We start from the raw sequence: 21402 nt of genomic DNA, 5'->3' as shown, positions 1-21402 counted from the left end.
GGAGAACTTGCAGTAGAATGTCTGAGTCTGCCTCTAGCTCCTCCCTCTGTAACTGTCATTTCAGGAGAACTTGCAGTAGAATGTCTGTATCTGCCTCTAGCACCTCCCTCTGTAACTGACATTTCAGGAGAACTTGCAGTAGAATGTCTGTGTCTGCCTCTAACTCCTCCCTCTGTAACTGACATTTCAGGAGAACTTGCAGTAGAATGTCTGTGTCTGCTTCTCCTCCGTAATTGTCATTTCAGGAGAACTTGCAGTAGAATGTCTGTGTCTGCCTCTAGCTCCTCCCTCTGTAACTGTCATTTCAGGAGAACTTGCAGTAGAATGTCTGTATCTGCCTCTAGCTCCTCCCTCTGTAACTGTCATTTCAGGAGAACTTGCAGTAGAATGTCTGTCTTCCTCTAGCTCCTCCCTCTGTAACTGTTATTTCAGGAGAACTTGCAGTAGAATGTCTATGTCTGCCTCTAGCTCCTCCCTGTGTAACTGACATTTCAGGAGAACTTGCAGTAGAATGTCTGTGTCTGCTTCTCCTCCGTAATTGTCATTTCAGGAGAACTTGCAGTAGAATGTCTGTGTCTGCCTCTAGCTCCTCCCTCTGTAACTGTCATTTCAGGAGAACTTGCAGTAGAATGTCTGTATCTGCCTCTAGCTCCTCCCTCTGTAACTGTTATTTCAGGAGAACTTGCAGTAGAATGTCTATGTCTGCCTCTAGCTCCTCCCTCTGTAACTGACATTTCAGGAGAACTTGCAGTAGAATGTCTGTGTCTGCCTCTAACTCCTCCCTCTGTAACTGACATTTCAGGAGAACTTGCAGTAGAATGTCTGTGTCTGCTTCTCCTCCGTAATTGTCATTTCAGGAGAACTTGCAGTAGAATGTCTGTGTCTGCCTCTAGCTCCTCCCTCTGTAACTGACATTTCAGGAGAACTTGCAGTAGAATGTCTGTGTCTGCTTCTCCTCCGTAATTGTCATTTCAGGAGAACTTGCAGTAGAATGTCTGTGTCTGCCTCTAGCTCCTCCCTCTGTAACTGTCATTTCAGGAGAACTTGCAGTAGAATGTCTGTATCTGCCTCTAGCTCCTCCCTCTGTAACTGACATTTCAGGAGAACTTGCAGTAGAATGTCTGTGTTTTCCTCTAGCTCCTCCCTCTGTAACTGTCATTTCAGGAGAACTTGCAGTAGAATGTCTGTGTCTGTCTCTAGCTCCTCCCTCTGTAACTGACATTTCAGGAGAACTTGCAGTAGAATGTCTATGTCTGCCTCTTGCTCCTCCCTCTGTAACTGACATTTCAGGAGAACTTGCAGTAGAATTTCTGTGTCTGCTTCTCCTCCGTAATTGTCATTTCAGGAGAACTTGCAGTAGAATGTCTGTGTCTGCCTCTAGCTCCTCCCTCTGTAACTGTCATTTCAGGAGAACTTGCAGTAGAATGTCTGTATCTGCCTCTAGCTCCTCCCTCTGTAACTGACATTTCAGGAGAACTTGCAGTAGAATGTCTATGTCTGCCTCTAGCTCCTCCCTCTGTAACTGTCATTTCAGGAGAACTTGCAGTAGAATGTCTGTGTCTTCCTCTAGCTCCTCCTTCTGTAACTGTTATTTCAGGAGAACTTGCAGTAGAATGTCTGTGTCTGTCTCTAGCTGCTCCCTCTGTAACTGACATTTCAGGAGAACTTGCAGTAGAATGTCTATGTCTGCCTCTAGCTCCTCCCTCTGTAACTGACATTTCAGGAGAACTTGCAGTAGAATTTCTGTGTCTGCTTCTCCTCCGTAATTGTCATTTCAGGAGAACTTGCAGTAGAATGTCTGTGTCTGCTTCTCCTCCGTAATTGTCATTTCAGGAGAACTTGCAGTAGAATGTCTGTGTCTGCCTCTAGCTCCTCCCTCTGTAACTGTCATTTCAGGAGAACTTGCAGTAGAATGTCTGTATCTGCCTCTAGCTCCTCCCTCTGTAACTGACATTTCAGGAGAACTTGCAGTAGAATGTCTGTGTCGTCCTCTAGCTCCTCCCTCTGTAACTGTCATTTCAGGAGAACTTGCAGTAGAATGTCTGTTTCTGTCTCTAGCTCCTCCCTCTGTAACTGACATTTCAGGAGATCTTGCAGTAGAATGTCTATGTCTGCCTCTTGCTCCTCCCTCTGTAACTGACATTTCAGGAGAACTTGCAGTAGAATTTCTGTGTCTGCTTCTCCTCCGTAATTGTCATTTCAGGAGAACTTGCAGTAGAATGTCTGTGTCTTCCTCTAGCTCCTCCTTCTGTAACTGTTATTTCAGGAGAACTTGCAGTAGAATGTCTGTGTCTGTCTCTAGCTCCTCCCTCTGTAACTGACATTTCAGGAGAACTTGCAGTAGAATGTCTATGTCTGCCTCTAGCTCCTCCCTCTGTAACTGACATTTCAGGAGAACTTGCAGTAGAATTTCTGTGTCTGCTTCTCCTCCGTAATTGTCATTTCAGGAGAACTTGCAGTAGAATGTCTGTATCTGCCTCTAGCTCCTCCCTCTGTAACTGTCATTTCAGGAGAACTTGCAGTAGAATGTCTGTGTCTTCCTCTAGCTCCTCCCTCTGTAACTGACATTTCAGGAGAACTTGCAGTAGAATTTCTGTGTCTGCTTCTCCTCCGTAACTGTCATTTCAGGAGAACTTGCAGTAGAATGTCTGGTTCTGCCTCTAGCTCCTCCCTCTGTAACTGACATTTCAGGAGAACTTGCAGTAGAATGTCTGTGTCTGCCTCTAACTCCTCCCTCTGTAACTGACATTTCAGGAGAACTTGCAGTAGAATGTCTGTGTCTGCTTCTCCTCCGTAATTGTCATTTCAGGAGAACTTGCAGTAGAATGTCTGTGTCTGCCTCTAGCTCCTCCCTCTGTAACTGTCATTTCAGGAGAACTTGCAGTAGAATGTCTGTGTCTGCTTCTCCTCCGTAATTGTCATTTCAGGAGAACTTGTAGTAGAATGTCTGTGTCTGCCTCTAGCTCCTCCCTCTGTATCTGTCATTTCAGGAGAACTTGCAGTAGAATGTCTGTATCTGCCTCTAGCTCCTCCCTCTGTAACTGACATTTCAGGAGAACTTGCAGTAGAATGTCTGTGTCTTCCTCTAGCTCCTCCCTCTGTAACTGTCATTTCAGGAGAACTTGCAGTAGAATGTCTGTGTCTGTCTCTAGCTCCTCCCTCTGTAACTGACATTTCAGGAGAACTTGCAGTAGAATGTCTATGTCTGCCTCTAGCTCCTCCCTCTGTAACTGACATTTCAGGAGAACTTGCAGTAGAATTTCTGTGTCTGCTTCTCCTCCGTAATTGTCATTTCAGGAGAACTTGCAGTAGAATGTCTGTGTCTGTCTCTAGCTCCTCCCTCTGTAACTTTCATTTCAGGAGAACTTGCAGTAGAATGTCTGTATCTGCCTCTAGCTCCTCCCTCTGTAACTGACATTTCAGGAGAACTTGCAGTAGAATGTCTATGTCTGCCTCTAGCTCCTCCCTCTGACTGTCATTTCAGGAGAACTTGCAGTAGAATGTCTGTGTCTTCCTCTAGCTCCTCCTTCTGTAACTGTTATTTCAGGAGAACTTGCAGTAGAATGTCTGTGTCTGTCTCTAGCTCCTCCCTCTGTAACTGACATTTCAGGAGAACTTGCAGTAGAATGTCTATGTCTGCCTCTAGCTCCTCCCTCTGTAACTGACATTTCAGGAGAACTTGCAGTAGAATTTCTGTGTCTGCTTCTCCTCCGTAATTGTCATTTCAGGAGAACTTGCAGTAGAATGTCTGTGTCTGCCTCTAGCTCCTCCCTCTGTAACTGTCATTTCAGGAGAACTTGCAGTAGAATGTCTGAGTCTGCCTCTAGCTCCTCCCTCTGTAACTGTCATTTCAGGAGAACTTGCAGTAGAATGTCTGTATCTGCCTCTAGCTCCTCCCTCTGTAATTGTCATTTCAGGAGAACTTGCAGTAGAATGTCTGTGTCTGCCTCTAGCTCCTCCCTCTGTAACTGTCATTTCAGGAGAACTTGCAGTAGAATGTCTGTATCTGCCTCTAGCTCCTCCCTCTGTAACTGTCATTTCAGGAGAACTTGCAGTAGAATGTCTGTCTTCCTCTAGCTCCTCCCTCTGTAACTGTTATTTCAGGAGAACTTGCAGTAGAATGTCTATGTCTGCCTCTAGCTCCTCCCTGTGTAACTGACATTTCAGGAGAACTTGCAGTAGAATGTCTGTGTCTGCTTCTCCTCCGTAATTGTCATTTCAGGAGAACTTGCAGTAGAATGTCTGTGTCTGCCTCTAGCTCCTCCCTCTGTAACTGTCATTTCAGGAGAACTTGCAGTAGAATGTCTGTATCTGCCTCTAGCTCCTCCCTCTGTAACTGTTATTTCAGGTGAACTTGCAGTAGAATGTCTATGTCTGCCTCTAGCTCCTCCCTCTGTAACTGACATTTCAGGAGAACTTGCAGTAGAATGTCTGTGTCTGCCTCTAACTCCTCCCTCTGTAACTGACATTTCAGGAGAACTTGCAGTAGAATGTCTGTGTCTGCTTCTCCTCCGTAATTGTCATTTCAGGAGAACTTGCAGTAGAATGTCTGAGTCTGCCTCTAGCTCCTCCCTCCGTAATTGTCATTTCAGGAGAACTTGCAGTAGAATGTCTGTGTCTGCCTCTAGCTCCTCCCTCTGTAACTGTCATTTCAGGAGAACTTGCAGTAGAATGTCTGTATCTGCCTCTAGCTCCTCCCTCTGTAACTGTCATTTCAGGAGAACTTGCAGTAGAATGTCTGTCTTCCTCTAGCTCCTCCCTCTGTAACTGTTATTTCAGGAGAACTTGCAGTAGAATGTCTATGTCTGCCTCTAGCTCCTCCCTGTGTAACTGACATTTCAGGAGAACTTGCAGTGGAATGTCTGTGTCTGCTTCTCCTCCGTAATTGTCATTTCAGGAGAACTTGCAGTAGAATGTCTGTGTCTGCCTCTAGCTCCTCCCTCTGTAACTGTCATTTCAGGAGAACTTGCAGTAGAATGTCTGTATCTGCCTCTAGCTCCTCCCTCTGTAACTGTTATTTCAGGAGAACTTGCAGTAGAATGTCTATGTCTGCCTCTAGCTCCTCCCTCTGTAACTGACATTTCAGGAGAACTTGCAGTAGAATGTCTGTGTCTGCCTCTAACTCCTCCCTCTGTAACTGACATTTCAGGAGAACTTGCAGTAGAATGTCTGTGTCTGCTTCTCCTCCGTAATTGTCATTTCAGGAGAACTTGCAGTAGAATGTCTGTGTCTGCCTCTAGCTCCTCCCTCTGTAACTGACATTTCAGGAGAACTTGCAGTAGAATGTCTGTGTCTGCTTCTCCTCCGTAATTGTCATTTCAGGAGAACTTGCAGTAGAATGTCTGTGTCTGCCTCTAGCTCCTCCCTCTGTAACTGTCATTTCAGGAGAACTTGCAGTAGAATGTCTGTATCTGCCTCTAGCTCCTCCCTCTGTAACTGACATTTCAGGAGAACTTGCAGTAGAATGTCTGTGTTTTCCTCTAGCTCCTCCCTCTGTAACTGTCATTTCAGGAGAACTTGCAGTAGAATGTCTGTGTCTGTCTCTAGCTCCTCCCTCTGTAACTGACATTTCAGGAGAACTTGCAGTAGAATGTCTATGTCTGCCTCTTGCTCCTCCCTCTGTAACTGACATTTCAGGAGAACTTGCAGTAGAATTTCTGTGTCTGCTTCTCCTCCGTAATTGTCATTTCAGGAGAACTTGCAGTAGAATGTCTGTGTCTGCCTCTAGCTCCTCCCTCTGTAACTGTCATTTCAGGAGAACTTGCAGTAGAATGTCTGTATCTGCCTCTAGCTCCTCCCTCTGTAACTGACATTTCAGGAGAACTTGCAGTAGAATGTCTATGTCTGCCTCTAGCTCCTCCCTCTGTAACTGTCATTTCAGGAGAACTTGCAGTAGAATGTCTGTGTCTTCCTCTAGCTCCTCCTTCTGTAACTGTTATTTCAGGAGAACTTGCAGTAGAATGTCTGTGTCTGTCTCTAGCTCCTCCCTCTGTAACTGACATTTCAGGAGAACTTGCAGTAGAATGTCTATGTCTGCCTCTAGCTCCTCCCTCTGTAACTGACATTTCAGGAGAACTTGCAGTAGAATTTCTGTGTCTGCTTCTCCTCCGTAATTGTCATTTCAGGAGAACTTGCAGTAGAATGTCTGTGTCGTCCTCTAGCTCCTCCCTCTGTAACTGTCATTTCAGGAGAACTTGCAGTAGAATGTCTGTTTCTGTCTCTAGCTCCTCCCTCTGTAACTGACATTTCAGGAGATCTTGCAGTAGAATGTCTATGTCTGCCTCTTGCTCCTCCCTCTGTAACTGACATTTCAGGAGAACTTGCAGTAGAATTTCTGTGTCTGCTTCTCCTCCGTAATTGTCATTTCAGGAGAACTTGCAGTAGAATGTCTGTGTCTTCCTCTAGCTCCTCCTTCTGTAACTGTTATTTCAGGAGAACTTGCAGTAGAATGTCTGTGTCTGTCTCTAGCTCCTCCCTCTGTAACTGACATTTCAGGAGAACTTGCAGTAGAATGTCTATGTCTGCCTCTAGATCCTCCCTCTGTAACTGACATTTCAGGAGAACTTGCAGTAGAATTTCTGTGTCTGCTTCTCCTCCGTAATTGTCATTTCAGGAGAACTTGCAGTAGAATGTCTGTGTCTGCCTCCAGCTCCTCCCTCTGTAACTGTCATTTCAGGAGAACTTGCAGTAGAATGTCTGTATCTGCCTCTAGCTCCTCCCTCTGTAACTGTCATTTCAGGAGAACTTGCAGTAGAATGTCTGTGTCTTCCTCTAGCTCCTCCCTCTGTAACTGACATTTCAGGAGAACTTGCAGTAGAATTTCTGTGTCTGCTTCTCCTCCGTAACTGTCATTTCAGGAGAACTTGCAGTAGAATGTCTGGTTCTGCCTCTAGCTCCTCCCTCTGTAACTGACATTTCAGGAGAACTTGCAGTAGAATGTCTGTGTCTGCCTCTAACTCCTCCCTCTGTAACTGACATTTCAGGAGAACTTGCAGTAGAATGTCTGTGTCTGCTTCTCCTCCGTAATTGTCATTTCAGGAGAACTTGCAGTAGAATGTCTGTGTCTGCCTCTAGCTCCTCCCTCTGTAACTGTCATTTCAGGAGAACTTGCAGTAGAATGTCTGTGTCTGCTTCTCCTCCGTAATTGTCATTTCAGGAGAACTTGTAGTAGAATGTCTGTGTCTGCCTCTAGCTCCTCCCTCTGTAACTGTCATTTCAGGAGAACTTGCAGTAGAATGTCTGTATCTGCCTCTAGCTCCTCCCTCTGTAACTGACATTTCAGGAGAACTTGCAGTAGAATGTCTGTGTCTTCCTCTAGCTCCTCCCTCTGTAACTGTCATTTCAGGAGAACTTGCAGTAGAATGTCTGTGTCTGTCTCTAGCTCCTCCCTCTGTAACTGACATTTCAGGAGAACTTGCAGTAGAATGTCTATGTCTGCCTCTAGCTCCTCCCTCTGTAACTGACATTTCAGGAGAACTTGCAGTAGAATTTCTGTGTCTGCTTCTCCTCCGTAATTGTCATTTCAGGAGAACTTGCAGTAGAATGTCTGTATCTGTCTCTAGCTCCTCCCTCTGTAACTGTCATTTCAGGAGAACTTGCAGTAGAATGTCTGTATCTGCCTCTAGCTCCTCCCTCTGTAACTGACATTTCAGGAGAACTTGCAGTAGAATGTCTATGTCTGCCTCTAGCTCCTCCCTCTGTAACTGTCATTTCAGGAGAACTTGCAGTAGAATGTCTGTGTCTGCTTCTCCTCCGTAATTGTCATTTCAGGAGAACTTGCAGTAGAATGTCTGTGTCTGCCTCTCCTCCGTAATTGTCATTTCAGGAGAACTTGCAGTAGAATGTCTGTGTCTGCCTCTAGCTCCTCCCTCTGTAACTGTCATTTCAGGAGAACTTGCAGCAGAATGTCTGTATCTGCCTCTAGCTCCTCCCTCTGTAACTGTCATTTCAGGAGAACTTGCAGTAGAATGTCTGTGTCTGCCTCTAGCTCCTCCCTCTGTAACTGTCATTTCAGGAGAACTTGCAGCAGAATGTCTGTATCTGCCTCTAGCTCCTCCCTCTGTAACTGTCATTTCAGGAGAACTTGCAGTAGAATGTCTGTGTCTTCCTCTAGCTCCTCCCTCTGTAACTGTTATTTCAGGAGAACTTGCAGTAGAATGTCTGTGTCTGTCTCTAGCTCCTCCCTCTGTAACTGACATTTCAGGAGAACTTGCAGTATAATTTCTGTGTCTGCTTCTCCTCCGTAATTGTCATTTCAGGAGAACTTGCAGTAGAATGTCTGTGTCTGCCTCTAGCTCCTCCCTCTGTAACTGTCATTTCAGGAGAACTTGCAGTAGAATGTCAGAGTCTGCCTCTAGCTCCTCCCTCTGTAACTGTCATTTCAGGAGAACTTGCAGTAGAATGTCTGTATCTGCCTCTAGCTCCTCCCTCTGTAACTGACATTTCAGGAGAACTTGCAGTAGAATGTCTGTGTCTGCCTCTAACTCCTCCCTCTGTAACTGACATTTCAGGAGAACTTGCAGTAGAATGTCTGTGTCTGCTTCTCCTCCGTAATTGTCATTTCAGGAGAACTTGCAGTAGAATGTCTGTGTCTGCCTCTAGCTCCTCCCTCTGTAACTGTCATTTCAGGAGAACTTGCAGTAGAATGTCTGTATCTGCCTCTAGCTCCTCCCTCTGTAACTGACATTTCAGGAGAACTTGCAGTAGAATGTCTATGTCTGCCTCTAGCTCCTCCCTCTGTAACTGACATTTCAGGAGAACTTGCAGTAGAATGTCTGTGTCTTCCTCTAGCTCCTCCCTCTGTAACTGTCATTTCAGGAGAACTTGCAGTAGAATGTCTGTGTCTGTCTCTAGCTCCTCCCTCTGTAACTGACATTTCAGGAGAACTTGCAGTAGAATGTCTATGTCTGCCTCTAGCTCCTCCCTCTGTAACTGACATTTCAGGAGAACTTGCAGTAGAATGTCTGTGTCTTCCTCTAGCTCCTCCCTCTGTAACTGTCATTTCAGGAGAACTTGCAGTAGAATGTCTGTGTCTGTCTCTAGCTCCTCTCTCTGTAACTGTCATTTCAGGAGAACTTGCAGTAGAATATCTGTGTCTGTCTCTAGCTCCTCTCTCTGTAACTGTCATTTCAGGAGAACTTGCAGTAGAATGTCTTTATCTCCCTCTAGCTCCTCCCCCTGTAACTGACATTTCAGGAGAACTTGTAGTACATTGTCTGTGTCTGTCTCTAGCTCCTCCTTCTGTAACTGACATTTCAGGAGAACTTGTAGTACACTGTCTGTGTCTGTCTCTAGCTCCTCTCTCTGTAACTGTCATTTCAGGAGAACTTGCAGTAGAATGTCTTTATCTCCCTCTAGCTCCTCCCCCTGTAACTGACATTTCAGGGGAACTTGCAGTACACTGTCTGTGTCTGTCTCTAGCTCCTCCCTCTGTAACTGTCATTTCAGGAGAACTTGCAGTAGAATGTCTGTGTCTGTCTCTAGCTCCTCCTTCTGTAACTGTCATTTCAGGAGAACTTGCAGTAGAATGTCTTTATCTCCCTCTAGCTCCTCCCCCTGTAACTGACATTTCAGGGGAACTTGCAGTACACTGTCTGTGTCTGTCTCTAGCTCCTCCCTCTGTAACTGTCATTTCAGGAGAACTTGTAGTACAATGTCTGTGTCTGTCTCTAGCTCCTCTCTCTGTAACTGACATTTCAGGAGAATTTGCAGTAGAATGTCTATGTCTGCCTCTAGCTCCTCCCTCTGTAACTGTCATTTCAGGAGAACTTGCAGTAGAATGTCTGTGTCTTCCTCTAGCTCCTCCCTCTGTAACTGTCATTTCAGGAGAACTTGCAGTAGAATGTCTGTGTCTGTCTCTGGCTCCTCCCTCTGTAACTGACATTTCAGGAGAACTTGCAGTAGAATGTCTATGTCTGCCTCTAGCTCCTCCCTCTGTAACTGACATTTCAGGAGAACTTGCAGTAGAATTTCTGTGTCTGCTTCTCCTCCGTAATTGTCATTTCAGGAGAACTTGCAGTAGAATGTCTGTGTCTGCCTCTAACTCCTCCCTCTGTAACTGTCATTTCAGGAAAACTTGCAGTAGAATGTCTGTGTCTGTCTCTAGCTCCTCCCTCTGTAACTGTCATTTCAGGAGAACTTGCAGTAGAATGTCTGTATCTCCCTCTAGCTCCTCCCTCTGTAACTGACATTTCAGGAGAACTTGCAGTAGAATATATTTAGCCTCTAACTCTTCTCTCCATAGAACTTTATGAGCACCAACTATCATCTATCTTAGTAATAGGAAAAATATATATTTTTTTCAAGCACATTATATGTAAAATGAATAATGCCATTCAAAGCTACCACCAGTTCCCTCTACTTCCCTCCCCCCCAAAAAATAAAAAAGGTAAAGTTTTCATAAGGCTACGGGGATGGAAAAATAAAGTTATGATTCTTGGAAGAAGGGGAGGAAAAAAACAAAAATTGGCTGTGTTATTAAAAGGCTAATCATGTGTAGAGTCATTTAATGTCCTTTTCGCGATGTTGGATCCCCAGTGACCAGTTGTGATCGGTTTGGAGACCTGATAGTAAGTGTTCAGTTTCGCTGCAGCACTACCACTGGTGAAATGCGGTATTGCACATCGTCCAATCAATTCAATGCGTTGTAAGCTTAATACAGGTCCTCCAAGGAGAGGGAGACGCTCTTGCTGACTGCTCTCCAGGTCGGGCAAGTGAGGGGTTAATTCCGACTCTTGTAATTGCAGAAAGGAGCATCCCAGATCTCCGAATCCCACAACCCACAATAAAGTGAATCCAGAAACCAGACAAGTTTCATTTACTACCATTCTGTGTTCGCTTCCTTCCCCCTTCTTAAAACCACGTTGAGTCTGCCCGGGCCTTGGCAGCAAGGGGAAACAGCTGTCTGAGATTGCCGCTGCTCGCACCACACACATTTCGTCCCGGGCGAGACCCCACCATCCAGTCCTGGAACCAAAAGTGCCCCGTCTGACACGGACATTAGGTGCAAAGTTCGCGGACGAGTCTGGGGCGCTCTCCGGAATTTTAGGATCTTTTTTTGTTCCTGGTATTGAGTCTCCGCGGTAACTGCAGCATGATCCTATAAGTACCGTACACAGTATGGTCAGATCTTCACGGTCCCCCCCGTGCCAGGAGACCCTCAATCGCCCACCGGGATTGGGTTGTCCCAGGAGCTCGAATTGAGGAATTATTTATGTTGGGATTTTTCTTTTTTCTTTAAAATAGTAAAAGAAACCCCTCCAGACCTGGCGTATGAGAAAACTAGCCCGCCCATCGCAAAACGCTACGAGAACTGTTGATCCAGAGCTTTGTGTGCACAATGCCAGGCTGAGGCGGTAAAGCTAGTCTGTTAGGGTCACGGAAACACCTTTTATAGAGTGGATTTCTACGTTTTTGCGCCAGACTATTGTAATTTAGCTTTACAAGTCGCTTATCCGCTTTCGTCCGTCAGACGCGGAGTCCCTCGTGCACCATAATTAGTCACTCGCCCCGGTCGCTCCCCGTTTAGCGCTGACTTTCGCAGACACTGTAAAGTGTCGGAGTGATTTAGATAATAACAGTGATTAGCGGGAAGTCATAGAGCAGATCGTCCTATAAACGCGCAGACCCTGTGATTTGTCTGAGCGGCGGACTTTACGGTATACTAGTGTCCCGGGATGATTACTGGAAAAATAAAAGAGTAGGGGTCACGTAATATACGGTAGATATATAGAACGTTCCCTGCAATTAACGAAACATTTCAGCTATAAACCCCCTAAGTGCAGGAAATCGCGTCCTTCTAGAAGTGTTCACAAGTCGTCCGGGAGCAGCGGAGGGATAAAGAGATGGATGGACGGAAGGATAGATTAGATAGATGGATGAATGGCAGATGTTATATAGAAAGGCGGATGGGTATTAGCTATGAGAGTGAGATAAATAGATATTAGATGCTAGATAAGAGAGAGATGGATGGGTAGATATCACTTAGAAGATAGAAATGAGATAGATGGATGAGTTATGAGATGAGTAGACCTGATTTAGTCTTAGAAGGTTGGCGTCACATAGATAAAGAGATAGATAAATGGATAGGTAGACAGCTGTGAGATGGATAGGTAGACAACTGTGAGATGGATGGATAGGTTGACATCTGTGAAATGATGGATAGGTAGAGAACTGTGAGATGGATAGGTGGACAACTGGGATGGATAGGTAGACAGCTGTGGTATGGATAGGTAGACAGATATGAGATGGATGGAAAGGTAGACAACTGTGAGATGGATGATTAGGTAGACAGATATGAGATGGATGTTTCCTGTGATATGGATAGGTAGACAGCTGTGAGATGGATAGGTAGACATCTGTGAGATGATGGGTAGGTAGAGAACTGTGAGATGGATAGGTGGACAACTGGGATGGATAGGTAAACAACTGTGGGATGGATAGGTAGACAGCTGTGGGATGGATAAGATAGACATCTGTGGGATGGATAGGTAGACAGCTGTGAGATGGATGGATAGGTAGACATCTGTGAGACGGATGGATAGGTAGAGAACTTTGAGATGGATAGGTAGACAGCTATGGGATGGATAAGTAGACAGCTGTGGGATGGATAGGTAGACAGCTGTGGGATGGATAGGTAGACAGCTGTGGGATGGATAGGTAGACAGCTGTGGGATGGATAGGTAGACAGCTGTGGGATGGATAGGTAGACAGCTGTGGGATGGATAGGTAGATAGCTGTGGGATGGATAGGTAGACAGCTGTGGGATGGATAGGTAGACAGCTGTGGGATGGATAGGTAGACAGCTGTGAGATGGATAGGTAGACAGATATCAGATGGACGGATAGGTAGACAGCTGTGGGATGGATAGGTAGACAGCTGTGAGTTGGATAGGTAGATATCCGATGGATGGATAGGTAGACAGCTGTGAGATGGGTGGTTAGGTAGACAGCTGAGGGTTGGATTAATTGATAGGTAGACAGATATGAGCATAGATATGAGATAGATGGATAGGCAGACAGATGTGGGAGATTAGATAGAGTATATTAGATCTGACTTGGTTACACATTATATAGGTGACAGTGTCTTCCCATTATAGCGGGATTGTTCTTTCTTTCACAATTTCTTCTGAGGTGAAACTTTTACATTTGTTCTTTACGTTTCATTATTGATCCCGTTTCATTATTGATTACTTTCCCATTTAATTTTGTGCTGCTCATGCTGTACGGAAAAGCAGCACATTACTGCGCAGAAAGCGTCCTCGTGAAAAATAAACATTTTTTTTATTTTTTATTTTTTTTTTGTCTTTTTCTCTCTTTTGCTTATTTAAAGAGCAGACCTAAACAATCATTGTGCGCCGGGCGCTGTCTGGATCGGTTTGAGTTCTTGCACTCGGGGGAGGGGATTGGATTTCAAAGATTCATTTCATTATAAACAGCCAGAGCATCCCTGCAGCATCCTGTGCCCACTGCTAATGCCGGCTCCCCCGGCTCCGGGGCTTCCTCTAATAAGTCTGTCTTGGAAAGCTGAATTGCAGTTTCTTAAGGACGGAGAGATATGGTTCACGGACTGTCCTCTGAAGTGGGACCTTCCAGGGCGCACTCACTAATTAATAGCACCCCCCTCCCTTAAACGCTGACATGTGTCTCATTTTTCTTCAATCATTAGTGACAGATCAGCATGGAATGTCAAAAAGGAAGTTGTATGAGTTTATGGGGGTTGCATGATATTAAAGGGGAGCTGTTACAAGGCATAACGACATATTTAGTATTTTTTGAACCTGGTGTAAATGCCGCTGTTCTGGTGAATCCGGCGATGGTTTTCTTTTCTTCCTGCGCCTCTCCATTCCTGAGATATGGAAATATATAAATCTGCTCTTTTTAGCCAAGTGGGTGTGGTCCATAAATCTTCTTTTGCGTTTATTCATAACAACCAGGCCCACTTGGCTTAAAAGACCAGATTTATGTATAGGGAAGATGGGGCCATATCTCAGGCGCAGAAAGAAAAGGAAAACAACGTCGGATTCAGGAAAACAGCGACATTTACACTGGTTAAAAACAAATATTTCATTAGTGGTCCTGATCAAGGAGGTTGTGTGAGATTGAAGCCCACCATACACAATAGAAAGATGTTGGAAGTGGCGGATCCTTCTCTCCCCCAGCATGATCGATAGGGTAAAGAATTGGGAGACCCCCATATAGATTAATTTGTAATACTGATTTCGGCGGGTTCGGCCTACATACATACATGGGTATGGGGGTCTTATGAAACATTAAAAGTTGTAAGAAATTGAGGGCACTGTGGAAGATTAAGGGGATCGTAAAGGATTAAAGGGGTTCTATGGGATTACGGATTTTTTATTGGCAGGATTGTATGATGTTCTAGGATTAAGTTCCTAACTGGGGTGTGAGATTATTAGGCTTGTATCAGATAGAGACCCCCATACATGAAAGATAAAAGTTACTTGAAATGGACCATATGGAATGGTCGTTGGATGTTTTAGTAAAATGAAAAAGTGAGGAGGTTGGATTTTTTTTTTCAGCCGATTGTAAGCACTGACAGCTTCACGGGCGGAAAAAAATCCAACCCTGATAGCAAACCATGTTTTTCCAACCTCATTTGCGCAACCAAGCCGATTTTGATAAATTGTCTCAAATTGTGTTTATTGTGTAGAGAATTGATGCTGGAATGTACACTGTGTTATGTAGAACAGCCCCTCATGGGTCGGTCTGAGTTTGCTCATGGGCGAGGCTCTAGCTCTTCACATTAGAGAATGTTCCATTACAGTTTTTCTTTGCAGACGTAACCATTGTCCATACCAGTCTGCCTTAATGTATTATTAAACGTTCACCCCTTATATAAGCTCTATAATTATTTAATGTGATGCTCCTCTAAAGTCCTGCTCCCTTCTTTTTCAGGTACTCGTTTGGTAAGTGAAACCTCTGAGGAGCACAACCATTGTTTTATACTGGGAAGGATGATTTATGGGACTGGTGACTTCTCCACTGCAATGGGGCCGTGACCATTTATGACCATAACGAGCCCATATGTAAAGGGTTAAAGGGGCTCTCTACAACGTAAGTAGAAATCTGGATGTAAGAACTGATATCTGAACCTTCAGCTGTGGACCCTGGACTTGACTTTGGAACACATGTCAATTGTCCTCATTTTGGGTCAGAGTTGGCTGAAAACTCCTTTTGTTTCCTTCCTATAGAATTGCGTGATCGCGTTTTTCTATTCTTTTGCAGTAAGCAGATTTGAAACAACGAGATATTCAGGATCTTGCGACACATAGGTGCTTTTTCTCTCATCCCAAAACTTGCCGCCTTTCGGTAAATCTATAAAGAAGAAGCAGAAGTTTTCAAGGCTCCTCGTAAAGTTATAATCAGACGTTGAAATGTGGAACTGTTGTCTCCTCAGCCCAAGGATTAGGCGTCTGCTGGATGTGGAAGTGACCTGGGGGACCTCCTTGAATTTACTTTGCCACATATTGTCCTTTGTGAACACTAGAAATCAGCTATTTAATTGTTTATTCGGTGTGCCGAGAAATCTGGGTGACTTCGATAGCCAATTTTAAAATATCGCTGGTATAAAAGGGTTCCTCTGGCACTACATGGCTGAAATAATCAGGGCCCGTCCTTTTAATTCTACCTGCCAGCTTAACTCCAAGTTAGCAGTCGTTCCATAGACATTCCTATGGAGGACCATGTTCCAGAGCAGGGTTCCTCAACGTTCCTGAGAGTTAGTGCATATAAAAATGTATGCTCAGTAAATTACTTTAACACCGCAACCTATGGATGACGTATGGACATACCGCAACGTCCATCAAAGGTATAGGTTGGGTAATCCTGCCTCCGAGCACCATGTTCCCATCATTGTTTGCCAGCTTTTTGGTCCAAAGCTCAGTCCCACTGAATAGAACAGGTTTGCTGTAAGCTACTATACTTTTACAAATAGTCTCCCGGTAATTTATCTTATCAACAGTTCTTCTCTGGACACGCGATGTGAACTCTTCAGCAAATTTTTCCCCTTTCTTGGCCGAACACTTCTTCTGCCTTCTGATCCACATTCCCCTTCACCTGCTTTCCATTTCCTGTTCCTAAACAAAGCATAGTGTCTTGTCACCTCGAAGCCTACACGGACACCCATTTCCTTCATCTCACCACTCTGTATAACCAGTGGGACCCCTGTTTTTCTTGTCCTTGGATAAGATGTTCCTCAAGATCGAGATGAATAAGATGTAAATCCGTCTTGGCTTGGTCAAAACACAGGAAAACCACAATATTATTTGCGTTATGATTTACTTGGAACAATAAGTCTTCTCATGATGCGTTCGGTTTTATCTCGGGGAAGGATTCCTTCTGTCTTTCTGAGGTTTGAGAAATGGTTGATGAAGACTTCAAAGAACAATGCTTTGAAAAAAAAAATTCTAAGACCTAGCTTTGTAAGCCATGTCTCTTCCTGTTCTCCGCGGGAAGACAGGCTTTTGAAATCTTATTTCTTTCTTTTCTTAACCCAATTTGAATATCAGTTTTTCCTGTATACGCCATGAGCCAAAAAAGTCTCCATCATCAAAAAAGACGAAGAAGAAAGGTCCTCATCAGTATCGTTACCTTGTATATTTGTAAAGACCCATAGATATAGGTTCTTGTTGTATTTGAACCCTACTGATAAGAAGATGACTGATCCTCTACTCGGTACCATGATCATTTTATAAAGTATCTCCACATTAACAGCCTTTTCATCTTTGATCATTGGCCTGTTCTTGGGCTGTTGGATGGATGGACAATCATTTTTTCAAAGGAGCATGCCTACTTTTTGAGGGCACTTCATTTTCATGGCAATATTGTTTTTATAGAGACATTGTTCAGCTTTGTTTTTGGAAAATTCAGCTGATCAAAAGAAGTTGGTTTCTCCTCTACCATCCCTAAATCTAAATAAAATGTTGAGTGAGTTTGGAATTGCGTTTTTGCTTCTTCTTTTTTTTTCCGTCTGTGACCATGGACCTGATCTTGGGCTTGAAGGCCAAAGATTATTTGTGTGGACTGATATGTCTACATGGTGGTGACTGTTCACCTTCTAGACTAACTTGTTTGTTTATTCAACCATTCCTCAACTGTGGTCTTTGAAAATGTCAACTAATCAACAGGCGTTGACTTCTACTTTCTCATCTGGTGGAATATGTGACTTTTTTCATCTATAACAATAGGCTTGTTCCTGAGCTGATGAACTGATATTGTTTTTGGAAGTGTTAATAATTGATCATCAAAACTTTGGATTCTCCTCTTTCATCACTACTACATGAAATGTTGAATCGGGTTGGATTAACATATTTTTTTTTTGAGATTTATGTCTTTTAATTTTCTTCTGTGAACATTGACTTGTTTCTGGACTGGTAGACCAATGATGGATGATCATTTGTAAAAAGGGGCATGTTTACGTTGTTGGGACCGTTCATTTTGTAGACAAACTTGTTTGTTGAGGGAACCATTGTTCAACATTTTGTTCTTGAGAATGTTACCTGATTGACAGGTGTTGGATTCTCGTCGATCATCAGTTAAACATATTGTCTTGTTTGGTTGTAACAATAAACCTGTTCTTGGCCTTAGAGGCGGCTGGTGGATGATCGTTTGTGAAATCAGGCTTATCTGCTTTAAGCTAGCACTTTACTCTCTTAGCAGATTTGGTCGTATAGGGAACCATTGACCAATTTTTGTCTTTGAAGATGTTAGTTGATCGAGTTGTGATGGATTATTTTCTCTCATCACTTGCATGTAGGCAAGTTCTTAAATAAGATTGGATTTATGTATTTTTTTCCATCTGAGACCATAGGCTTATATTTGAACTTGAAGGTCAATCGTAGATGACCGATGTCTACTTTGTGTTGACAGTTCTCTTTCTAGTTCTTACTATGCAGACTTCTTCATAAAGGGAACCATTGACTAAGTTTTTGTTCTTGGATATGCCAAATGTTCGATAAGTGGTGGATTCTCCTTTTATCTTCACTCTTCTTTTAACCTAAATAAATAGTTGACTCAGGTTGGATTTATTTTTTCTTTTTAGATCTGTGACTTTTTATTAATCATTGATGTTTGTAGACCAGCAGTTCAAAAACAGGCCTCCATTATTAAAAAATGATAGAGAAGAATGGTCTGCTTGTGATGTGACCTTTTATAACGACTGGTTTAGTTTGACCCTACACGTGATAATAAGATGATCTTCTACTTGAACCTTCCAGCTAACCATAACTCAACAATTTGGCTCTCCATGGACTTTTTTAAAAGATATTTCTACATTCAGGCAGGATTTGGTTTTTTTCATCTGTGACCATGGACCTGATCTTCAGCTTGAAGGCCTAAAGATGGATGTATATTTTTGAAGGCAGACATAACTGCTTTCCCTTAAGCTACCACAGCAGTTCACTTTTCAGACATGATTGACTATATCAAGCACCGTAGGTCAGCTAATGGAAACTGATCGAAAGTGGTGGTTTCACCTCAAGGGTCATTTTTAGGTTTTATCATTGGTTTTTACAAATGGCTCGTCATATAGAAGGTCCTTTTTTGGTTGTCTATGGAGGATGTCTTGCGATGGACAAATAAATCTTCTTGACTTTGGTGGGACAATGGGAGGTTCAAGATGGTCCTTCATAAGCTAACAAGAACAAGAATCAGTTTCATTTGAGTTTTTGGGATTGTTCCTAATATTTTGACGAAAAAAAAGTGGTATTGTTTATTTGGAAGACGCTCATCTCTCGTACACTTTTGGCCAAGCTCAATCTCGGAGTTGATGGCTTTCGGCAGTCTAATGACTACGGCCAGCTTTAATTGCTAAATATCCTGAACATAGACACTTGCTTCCCAGTGTTTTCAATCAGTTCTATACCACTCACCAGAATGGGTGACTTACATATTCCCGGTGACCTCGTGCCCTCCCTTCTCTTAAATTCATGCTCTCAGAACAGCTTAATGAGGGGTTTACTGGTCCAATTGGATGTTTTTATTAAAACCCATTAGTGCACTGAAGCAGTCCGCCTGAAGGAAGCAATTAGCGAAAAGTAAGTGAGGTTGGAGATTTCCCTAGTTGTAGCAGAAACATCTCCCCCCTCCCTCCCCATGTTCCCCTTAAACTATTCCAGACCAACTCCACTCCATAACCAGGTCCTGGCAGCGCCATGGAGGTTCTCCGTGCTTCCTACAATATAAACCGTCTGTACGCCGAGTATTCACGTTTAGCCCTTGTGTCATGTTAAAGGGACACGAATGTAAAATTGGCCAGCGCGCCTGGTACGTTTTACCATTTGCCCTTCATGGACTTATGTTGCCTATATAGATGGCGGCAGACTCCTGGACTTTTGGAAATTTAACACTAAGATCTTATATTTTTACGGTTGAAGACCAGAACGGATTGTCTTATTGTTTCCAACTCTTGTACAATTTTTTGACTCGAGGTCCATTCTTTTTTAGAATAAGAAAAACATAGCTTCCAAGAAGAGCGCCACACCTACCTACAGGTTGGGTTTGGTATTGCACTTCCGCACCGTTGACTGGAGCTGAATTACCACCGATAACTTGTAGGCAGAAGGGGGTGTTGTTTTTGGAAGAAAGCGGCCATATTTTTGTTATCTTGTCCAACCCTTTTACCTTTTTTTCTGGTTACTTTGGGGACATTTATAGTTTTTCTTTGACTTCAGGATCTTTTATAGTTTTTAGGTCTTTTTTGGGGGGAGATTTCTCAGACAGACTGGCTAGAGATCTCTTATTATAAAGTCTTTATTATAAAACAGTGGTTGCAATGTCGGATGACGACACAAGGTCAGGTCGCCTTCATGGACTGTATGGTCCTGGGGTGGAAGGTAATAATTCAGCTTAATTTGGACAGAAACATGGAAAAATCTGGTGTTCATTAACCAGATGAAGTCCCTTAGTGGAAAATATGGACAATATTATCTAGAGGTTTGGATTTCCACTAGAAAAAGGGGACTCGAATGTGGGGACACCTATATGGATAGGGGTTGACCATGGCGGATCCCAGAAAATAACCCACCAAGTGGATGAAAAAGGGGTTAATAGCTTTACCAACCATTCAGCCAGCAACTAACTTTGTGGAGTGGATTGCAAATCCCAAACTGAAATTTACCCTACATGTAAAGCGCCATGGAATAAATGGCGCTATAACAATAAATAATATTATTATTATTATTATTAATACCCTATCATTAATGGACTCCCAACTCTAGGTCCAGCCAATTCCTCTTCTTTTGATTTTTTTTTTCCTTTTTTTTTTAATTTTAATTATTATTATTTATTATTTATTTTATCCTATTCTTTTTATTACTTTTTATTATTATTTTTATTCTATTTTTATTATTTTTTATTTTTATTATTTATGCTATTGTTATTTATTAATAATAATCTAATAGTAATTAATGATAAGTAATACAATTGCGTTAAAAAAGTGGAAAATAAAAATTTGAATCAAATATAAAAAATTATTCGTTTATTTTTAGATTTTATTCTATTTTTGTATTTTCCATTTTTATTTTTATGCTATTTTTATTATTTATTATTAATTAATAAAAATAGTATAAAAAATAAATAGAATATAAAAATAACTAATAAAGAATCTAATAATAATTAATGATAATTAATACAATTGCGTTAAAAAATGGAAAATAAAAATTTGAATAAAATATAAAAATTAATAGTTTATTTTTATATTTTCTATTTTTGTATTTTCCATTTTTATTTTTATGCTATTTTTATTACTTATTATTTATTATTAATTAATAAAAATAGTATAAAAAAATAAAATAGAATATAAAATTAACAAACTAATAAAGAATAGAATAAAAAAATCAAATGAGTAATAAGAATAGAATAAAAAATGTAACAATATTGCTGTTATTATCATTTGTTTATTTTTATTCCATTAATATTATTAATAATATATTTTTTTATTATGTAATTTATTTTTTTATTTCTTTATGTGCTCGGTTTAGCTAAAAAATAAACTTGCAACTTGGACTTGTTAATCCCGTCCATCATAAAAGACCCCAACAAAATAATACCCATATATAAAATATGCCTGTACCGATTGGAGTTCCTTAATCCGGCCCTGCGTGATGCAGAGCAGTGTTTTGGGGGAGATCAGACGAGCCCCCGATGCAGCGCTCCTCCCTCTACATCTTGGATTTATGTGTCTCTCATTAGCCTGTCTGCTGACCTGGTCAGACTCCACGTAAAATAAGATTGCAGTAATTTATAACCAGTGATTAGAGGCATGTGCACTGCTAAAGGCCTAAGGGGGGGTAGCGAGAAGCAGATCCGACCATGGAAAACACCAAGCCACTCATTTCCGCAAGTCGGACCCCGCTTGTGGCTATTTCCCCTGCTCCCAACTGAT

The 21402-nt window shown here is 42.5% G+C and overlaps 1 protein-coding gene across 3 annotated transcripts in view; it reads left to right on the top strand.

Annotated features, from left to right (window-relative positions):
- Nucleotides 1–21402, top strand: part of LMF1 (lipase maturation factor 1) — a 234161-nt gene that overhangs the window by 27139 nt on the left and 185620 nt on the right. For 2 of the 3 annotated variants that reach the window (XM_069734631.1, XM_069734632.1), the window contains exon 3: nucleotides 14916–14926. The exons of the other annotated variant lie outside the window; for it this stretch is intronic. In XM_069734631.1, coding sequence (XP_069590732.1) covers nucleotides 14916–14926 — 11 coding nt within the window. The remainder of the gene's footprint in view (nucleotides 1–14915; nucleotides 14927–21402) is intronic. 3 annotated transcript variants of the gene reach the window in all.

The sequence above is a fragment of the Ranitomeya imitator genome, chromosome 7 (assembly GCF_032444005.1).
Source record: "Ranitomeya imitator isolate aRanImi1 chromosome 7, aRanImi1.pri, whole genome shotgun sequence".
NCBI classification, from domain to species: domain Eukaryota; kingdom Metazoa; phylum Chordata; class Amphibia; order Anura; family Dendrobatidae; genus Ranitomeya; species Ranitomeya imitator.
This window is presented reverse-complemented; position numbering and strand designations above follow the sequence as displayed.